At 40.0% G+C, this 9218-nt stretch overlaps 1 protein-coding gene across 1 annotated transcript in view; it reads left to right on the top strand.

The window, feature by feature from the left end:
- Nucleotides 1–5344: 5344 nt before the first annotated feature.
- LOC136884571 (venom protease) overlaps nt 5345–9218 on the top strand; it is an 86306-nt gene continuing 82432 nt past the window's right edge. The window contains exon 1 of the mRNA XM_068229954.1: nt 5345–5425. Coding sequence (XP_068086055.1) covers nt 5347–5425 — 79 coding nt within the window. The 5' untranslated portion in view covers nt 5345–5346. The remainder of the gene's footprint in view (nt 5426–9218) is intronic.

Genomic DNA, 9218 nt, shown 5'->3' with positions numbered 1-9218 from the left:
CGAAACAACGAACTGAACAATGAACTAAACAGTGAACTAAACAATGAAATAAACAGTAAACTAAGCAATGAACTAAACAGTGAACTAAACAGTGAACTAAACAATGAGCTAATCAGTGAACTAAACATTGAACTAAACAATGACCTAAACAAGGAACTAAACAGTGAACTAAACAGTGAACTAATCAGTAAACCAAACAATGAACTAAATAGTGACCTAACCAGTACACTAATCAGTAAATAAACAGTGAACTAATCAGTGAACTAAACAGTGAACTACACAGTGAACTGCACATTGAACTAAACAGTGAACTAAACAGTGAACTAACAGTGAACTAATCAGCGAACTAAACAATGAACTAATCAATCAACTAAACAGTGAACTAAACAGTGATATAAACAATGAACTAATAGTGAACTAAACAGTGAACTAGTCAGTGAATTAAACATGAACTTAACACTGAACTAAACACTGAACTAAACAGTGAACTAAAGAGTGAACTAAACATTGAACTAAACAGTGAACTAATCAGTAAACTAAACAACGAACTAATCAGTGAACTAAACAGTGAACTAACCAGTGAACTAAGTAATGCCCTAAACAGTGAACTAAACAATAAACTAAACACTGAACTAAACACTGAACTAAACAGGGAACTAAACAGTGAACTAAGCAATGAACTTAATAATGAACTAAAAATGAACTAGAAATAAATTTAAATTGATCTAAAAATGAACTAAAGTATGAACTAACAATGAACTAAAAATGAACTAAAAATGAACTTAAAAGAGAACTAAAAATGAACTACAAATGAACTAAAAATGAAGTAAAAAAACAAAAATGAACTTAAAAATGAAGAAAAAAGAACTAAAATTGAACTTAAAAATGAACAAAAAATGAACGTACAAATGAACTAAAAAACGAACAAAAAATGAACTAAAATGACTTAAAAATTAACTAAAAATGAACTTAAAAATGAACTAAGGAATAAACTTAAAAATGAAGTCAAAATGAACTAAGATGTTGTAAAAAATGAACTCAAATATGAAGTAAGGTGAACTATTAAATGAACTAAAAATTAACATACAGTGAACTAAAAAATGAACTATAAATGAACTAAACAGTAAAAAATTACTAAAAATGCGCTACAAATGAACTAAAATGAACTAAAAATGAACAAAAAATGAAAACAATGAACTAAGAATGAACTAAAAGAACTAAGAAATGAACTTCAAATAAACTTAAAATGAACTTAAAAGTGAACATAAAAAAGAACTAAAAAGAACTAGAAAAGAAGTAAAAATGAACTAAACAGAACTAAAAATGAACTAAAAATGAACATAAAATGAACATAAAATGAACTTAAAATGAATTAAAAATGAACTAAACAATAAACTTAAAGATGAACTATACAATGAACTAAACAATGAACTTAAAGTGATCTAAAAATTAACTAAACAATGAACTAAACAATGAACTAAACAGTGAACAAAACAATGAACTAAACAGTGAACTAAACAATGTACAAAACAATGAACTAAACAATTAACTAACAATGAACTAAAAATGAATTGAGAAATGAACTTAAAATGAACTAGTAAGTGAAAAAGTAAGTAATGAAGTAAGTGAGAAAGTAAGTAGAAAAATAAGTAAGCAAGCAGGTAAGTAAAAAAGTAAGTTAAAAAGTAAGTACAATGTAAGTGTAAGTAAGTAAGTAAGTAAGTAAGTAAGGAAGTAAGTAAGTAAGTAAGTAAGTAAAAAGTAAATAAAAGGTAAGTAAAAATGTAAGTAAGTAAGAAATAAGTGAAAAGTAAGTAAAACAGTAAGTAAGTAAGAAAATAAGAAGTAAGCAAAACGTAAGTAAAAAGTAATTAAAAAGTAATTAATAAGTAAGTAATTGATTAAAAAGTAAGTAAAAAGTAAGTAAAAAGTAAGTAAAAAGTAAGTAATTAAAAAGTAAGAAAGTAAGTAAGTAAGTAAGTAAAAAGTAAGTAAAAGGTAAGTAAAAAATAAGCAAAAGGAAAGTAATTATGTAAGTAAGTAAGTAAAAAGTAAGTAAGAAAGTAAGTAAGGTAAAAAGTAAGTGAAAAAGTAAGTAAAAATTAAGTTAAAATAGGTATAAAATGTAAGTAAAAAATAAGCAAATAGACAGTAAGTAAGTAAAAAGTAAGTAAAAATGTAAGTAATAAGGAAATAAGTAAAAAGTAAGTAAAAAGTAAGTAAGTAAGTAAAAAAGTAAAAAAGTAAGTAAAAAGCAAGTAAAAAAAGTAAGTGTAAGTAAGAAATTAGGTAAGTAAAAAGTAAGTAAAAAAGTAAGTAAAGAAGTAAAAAGTAAAAAATTAGTGGTTGATAGGAATTTTAAAAAATAAAGCCTTAAGAGGAAGAAATAATGAAAATCAATGCAATTTTTTATACAATAAGCAATGGGTCCGCCTCTGTGGTGTTGTGGTTAGTGTGATTAGCTGCCACCCCTGCAGGCCCAGGTTCGATTCCCGGCTCTACCACGAAATTTGAAAAGTGGTACGAGGGCTGGAACGGGGTCCACTCGCCTCGGGAGGTCAACTGAGTAGAGGTGGGTTCGATTCCCACCTCACCCATCCTGGAAGTGGTTTAGCGTGGTTTCCCACTTCTCCTCCAGGCAAATGCCGGGATGGTACCTAACTTAAGGCCACGGCCGCTTCCTTCTCTCTTCCTTGTCTAATCCTTTCTAATCTTCCCATCCCCCATAAGGCCCCTGTTCAGCGTAGCAGGTGAGGCCGCCTTGGCGAGGTACTGGCCCTTCTCCCCAATTGTATCCCCCGACCCCATGTCTCACGCTCCAGGACACTGCCCTTGAGGCGGTAGAGGTGGGATCCCTTGCTGTGTCCGAGGGAAAAGTCAACCCTGGAGGTTAAACAGCTTAAGAAGAACAAGAAGAAACAATAGAAGTGACACATCTCCTAAAGGACTTTAAAGAAAAGAGGAAAATCAGAGGTGGGAAAGAGGTAAAATTGAACTTGAACATGATATTTACACTCTTGCCAGCCTCTTAAATAGAGTGTGTGCCGGGCTGAGTGGCTCAGACGGTTGAGGCGCTGGCCTTCTGACCCTAACTTGGCAGGTTCGATCCTGGTTCAGTTCGCTGGTATTTGAAGGTGCTCAAATACCACAGCCCCGTGTCGGTAGAGTTACTGGCATGTAAAAGAACTCCTACGGGACTAAATTCCGGCACCTCGGCGTCTCCGAAGGCCGTAAAAGTAGTTAGTAGGACGTAAAGCAAATAACATTATTAAATAGAGTGTGGAAGAAACCAGGTAGAGCGTAAAAAAATATTTAAAATTTTCAGAGGAATATGGGCAAAGAAATGAGAAGCAATCGAAACCAGATAAGGCAAATTGATCCTGGGCGACGTACTGGCCTTCCTTCCTAGTTGTATCTTCCCGACCATCACACGCTCCAGGACGTTGCCCTTCAAGCGGTAGAGGTGAGATCCCTCGCTGAGCCCGAGGGAAAAATCAACCCTAGATGGCAAATGCATAAAGAAAGAAAGAAACAAAAACAATTCACAGAGGCTTGCAGACTGAACGATGAAAGGCATGGGGGGGGGTTATTCTGCCCGAAGGCAGATCCGAACCTCCGCAGAGGTGTTCTTGATGGTGGTGATTATTGTTTTAAGAGGAAGTACAACTAGGCAACCATCCTCTATATAACACTAATCAGAGGGAAAAATGGAAGGGGTCCGACACTTCGAAAAATGAAGATATCGGCCAAAGAAAGACAAGGGCCACGAAGGGCGTGAAAATGAAAGACTCCCGAGCCCTCGCAAACCTAATAGCGTCGGGGTCCGAAACGAACAAGAGTTGACCAAGATAGGTCAGATAGGATAGATGAAAGTGAGGAGCCTGGCACAAGTAAGTGGAAGCAAAGCCAGGACTCAGCTAAGGGCCCCGTGCTCGCCAACCCACGCTCCAAAGTTCAGAGCCCCTGGGGCCTCTTTTAGTCGCCTCTTACGACAGGCAGAGGATACCGTGGGTGAGGTGTTCCTGAGCCGGAGTTTACGTGCGGTAGGGTAGCCAGTTCCTTTCCGCTCCTCCATTCCCTTACCCCCCACCAACAGCGCGTGGCAACCCATCCAACTCCTGACCACGCCCAATGTTGCTTAACTTCGGAGATCTCACGGGATCCGGTATTTCAACACGGCTACGGCCGTTGGCATGAAAGGCATAACAGTCTATAATGAAGATGTATGTGTATGCATATATTGTACGGCCCCGCGGTGTAGGGGGAAACGCGTCCGCCTGTCACCCGGCGGCCCCGGGTTCGATTCCCGACCTGATTAATATCCCTGTCGTGGGGACACGCAGGTCCATACAATAATGGTGCCAGGAGGGGGAAAAGATCCACATGGGTCGACGCCTCGAACAAATAGCTTTAATATACATATGCATCCATTTCTATTAACATTTTGTTGATATATTGAATATGTAGCCAACGGCCGTAGCCGTGTTGAAACACCGGATCCCGTGAGATCTCCGAAGTTAAGCAACATTGGGCGTGGTCAGGAGTTGGATGGGTTGCCACGCGCTGTTGGTGGGGGGTAAGGGAATGTAGGAGCGGAAAGGAACTGGCTACCCTACCGCACGTAAACTCCGGCTCAGGAACACCTCTGCGGAGGTTCGGACCTGCCTTCGGGCAGAACAACCCTTACCTTACCTATTGAATATGTGTAATATTAACAGAAGTAACTGCATGTACAACAATTAGTTCTCCCAGTTGCTGGTCATCCGTATTTTATTCATTCATTAATTAATTTATAATTAGTATTTTGGAGTCTCTGAAAAAGCTTGTTTGAATATCGGTGGTTTAGAGTGGATGACCGTGGGAGTTGGCCGTACGGTTAGGGGCGCACGGTTGTGAGCTTGCATCCGGGATCTAGTGGGTTCAAGTCCCACTGTCGGCAGCCCTGAAGATGGTTTACCGTGGTTTCCCATTTTCACACCAGGCAAATGCTGGGACTGTACCTTAATTAAGGCCACGGCTGCTTCCTTCCCACTCCTAGGCCTTTCCTATCCCATCATCGCCATAAGATCTGTGTCGGTGCGACGTAGAGCCAGTAAGAAAAAAAAATGAAGAGTGGTTGAGTACCTTAAAGTGATAATTTTTCGTCCGGATTCACTGTTCTTGAAAATATCCCGACGAAGTAAATAGAATCGTGAGACTCCATTTGATCACTACCGGGAAGATAATGTCATCCTTTGCGGCTGCAGAATGAATCAGATTGAGTGAGCTCACCAGCGCACTCTCTCGAGATGTTGTATAATATATAAGAACAACTGCTACAACTGGTTGATCCAGTCTACTGCAGTCATGGCGACGGTAGTGTTGTATGTCTTAGTGGCCTTCATACTTGTGCTTGCTCCATCTACCTTCAGCGAACTCTTTACCGGTAAGTAAACACCCCAATGAGTTCGAACTTATCTACAGTATACACGAGATGAATTTTGTTTGTGCGCTTCAGATTGTTTCCCTTTTTTTAAAATTTGAATGTGGGTTAAATATATCTGTCTCTTATTTGCTAAATGGTAAAGGGAAAATGACTTGCCGGATTAATTCGAACCACGGTACAGTATATAAATTCGTTTGTACACGAGTCTCTATACAGTAAAACCTGTCCTCAGCGGAAACCCAAGGGACCGGAAATTTGTTCCGCTCTATACAGGATTGCTGTTCACAAAGGTGGTTAAAAATAACAAAAACATAAGTGCATACCTCCGTTATATAATAGAGCAGTAAGGGGTAAGGGTTATTCTGCCCGAAGGCAGGTCCGAACCTCCGCAGAGGTGTTCCTGAGCCGGAGTTTACGTGCGGTAGGATGGCCAGTTCCTTTCCGCTCCTCCATTTCCTTACCCCCCCCACCAACAGCGCGTGGCAACCCATCCAACTCCTGACCACGCCCAATGTTGCTTAACTTCGGAGATCTCACAGGATCCGGTGTTTCAACACGGCTACGGCCGTTGGCTCTAGAGCAATATATTTATATTATTTTGTGTGGTAGGAGATACAATAATGACTCAATTCACAATCACACTATACATGGGGATTGAAATCGATTTGAGTACACTTACCGTGTTGAATACGATCCCCATTTACATGTAGCACTGGTATTTGAGTATCGCATCGAATCCGCCAAACAATATCGACGTACACGAACGATGCAGTATTGTAGTAAAATCGACGCCACCTCTTAGTTTTATAAAGACGCTAAAATCAGTAGAAGCCCAGGAGATAACTTTCGGTTTTGAAAGTATGTGTGGTATTCCAAATGTAATTGGTGCAATAAATGGAACGCACGTTCCAATTTTACCCCCAACAGAAGGTTATCGTAATTTTGTTAATCGCAAGTGTTGGCCGTCTTATAATATGATGGCACTTGTTGATCATTTATACAGGTAAATATATTTACTGGCTTATTATATTTCGTATTTCGACAGAACAAACATGGAGTGTGTGCGCAGTAGTTTTCAATAAGATCTCAGTATGATCCGCGTTTACATGGAACTCAATTCGAACTGAGTACGATTCGATCCCAGATTTTACCGTATCGACCTTGAGACTAAATCCGAACTAAGTCTCCATTTACATGGCGTTTTCAATACGGGAAGTGTACTCACATCGATCTGATGGTGATGCTTGTTGTTTAAATGTAATGACAAAATAAAAGTCCAAAATCCTCCACTGACTGGAATTCAAAACGTGAGGACGAAGAATGAATGGATGGATATGAATTGAAAACAATCAGTAGATCCGACCCACAATGCCCCACATTCACAGAAACTAGCGTTAAACAATAGTATTACTGACCAAGGAACTGCTTCTATAGCACAATGTTGAATCGATGATGCTTGTAGTCTAAAGGGGTCCAAAATCCAAGTCATCGGCCCCTCATAATGATACTTATCACTAGGAAAGTAGAACCATGGTATTTGTCATGTTGCGGTACTAATCAAAAGTAGCGTAGACTCGCGGTATTCCACACATTCTGGTACCAATCACAGGTAATAAAATTTGCACATGTAATACAGAGCTATGGTGTTTCGCACACTGCGGTGCCATTTACAGGCAACGCAAACCTATGGTGTCCATCACATAAGTGTACTAACCACAGGGGCTCGTACTATCCCGTGGTGTTTCTCATATAGTGGGTACTAATCATAGGCAAACTAGAACCATGGTGTTGCTCACCCATGGTATCGCTGTACTGTACTGTACTGTAAAAGCCGGAAGCGCACTCTGTTGCTACTAATCACAAACCTAACATAGTGGTACAACTCGCAAGTAAAAGCGACCCATGGTGTTCCCCCCGTGGTGGTACTAATTACAAGTAGTCTCATGGTTCTAATTCGATCATCCCTTGGTTGCCCCTTTTATCGGCCTCTTACGACAGGCAGGGGATACCGTGGGTGTATTCTTCGTCTGCGTCCCCCACCCACAGGGGGTAGATCGATCTGAATCCTGCACGTTATAGTTACAAAATTATGATAGAACGTATTGAAGGTGCGTGTGTGGTGTGCGCGTGCCTGACTGACGTTATAAGGACAGTGAATTATGTTGATATTCAGATTGCAGTAGAGGACAAAATACAGAAGAACAGTACGATCAAGGTTAACAGTTTGACAGCGAATGGTATGTTCAATTCACAATCTAGAATCCAACTTTCGAGCCGCCTTAGAAAATAGATTCAGCAGATCTGTTTAGTTTAGAATAGTATGTCTCTGTGAATGTTTATTTAGTTTATTGTTTATTGACAGTTTTTCTTTATTTTATTTAAGTAAAAATACCTTGGGGAAGGGATTTCTAATCTCCACTAACCCGATCTGGCTACGCCCCAGACATATATACTAGTTCATTAGCTCTAACACAAATCTGCTTAGAACTTCCTCATAGTCGTAGATAATACATTTCATGTTATTCCGTATTGAAAAGCAATACAATATAAAACAATAGCTAATCAGTTTCCACCTATTCAATAATATTTATCATATTAGAAGCCAATTACATCTCAACACTTTCGAATCAACATTATTTCCTCCACACTTGTTTTAGCTGAACTTAATTCAATCAGATTCTTTGATGAGTTTCACCTGGGGCTTGTCCACGAACGAACTTTGCAACTTTTCAACTTGGCACTTTTGAATTCTTGCAAAGTTTTTCTGTTCCACCATGATCTATGTTGTACTTTTCAACTTCTTCGCAAAGTGAAAAGTTATTGCGAATGAGTGATCCGATCAAGTTTATTCCATGAGCAAACTGTATAATACTCCATGATTTTAATGCTTTATTTTTCGCGGTGTCCGCCTCTGTGGTGTAGTGGTTAGCGTGATTAGCTGCCACCCCCGGAGGTCCGGGTTCGATTCCCGGCTCTGCCACGAAATTTGAAACGTGGTACGAGGGCTGGAACGGGGTCCACTCAGCCTCGGGAGGTCAACTGAGTAGAGGTGGGTTCGATTCCCACCTCAGCCATCCTCGAAGTGGTTTTCCGTGGTTTCCCACTTCTCCTCCAGGCGAATGCCGGGATGGTACCTAACTTAAGGCCACGGCCGCTTCCTTCCCTCTTCCTTGCCTATCCCATCCGATCTTCCCCTCCCTCCACAAGGCCCCTGTTCAGCATAGCAGGTGAGGCCGCCTGGGCGAGGTCCTGGTCATTCTCCCCAGTTGTATCCCCCGACCAAGAGTCTGACGCTCCAGGACACTGCCATTGAGGCGGTAGAGGTGGGATCCCTCGCTTAGTCCGAGGGAAAAACCGAACCTGGAGGGTAAACAGATGATGATGATGATGATGATGATTTTTCGCGGTGAACTTAACGGTATAATTGTGGTACCGTTAGTTTTAAAATTTTGACTGTGGGAAAGAAAGGTTATTACAAGAAGCTGGCTGTGCTGGAAGATGTCAAAGAGAAACAGGACATCCTTTTTGGCAACTTTAAAAATAACCTCCCAAATGATGACACGCGTCAGTATTAACGAGAGTACTATCAACATATCCACACACAGAAAGAAATTCACCCTTCACTGGAAATCCCGTCGCTATATTAAGTGGATTATCAGGCCAACGTACTATGTTAGGAAATATTGCATTTACTATAACATCTACGCCTTTGGTAACAGTGCTGCAAATAATTTATTTCGATGTCCCATGCATTGCTGCTACTCCATGCAGCTGGGCACTATTTACTTACCAT

Source organism: Anabrus simplex, chromosome 12 (assembly GCF_040414725.1).
Source record: "Anabrus simplex isolate iqAnaSimp1 chromosome 12, ASM4041472v1, whole genome shotgun sequence".
In the NCBI taxonomy this organism is placed as follows: Eukaryota; Metazoa; Arthropoda; class Insecta; order Orthoptera; family Tettigoniidae; genus Anabrus; species Anabrus simplex.
The sequence above is the reverse complement of the archived record's forward strand: the minus strand, read 5'-3'. Positions and strand labels throughout refer to the sequence as shown.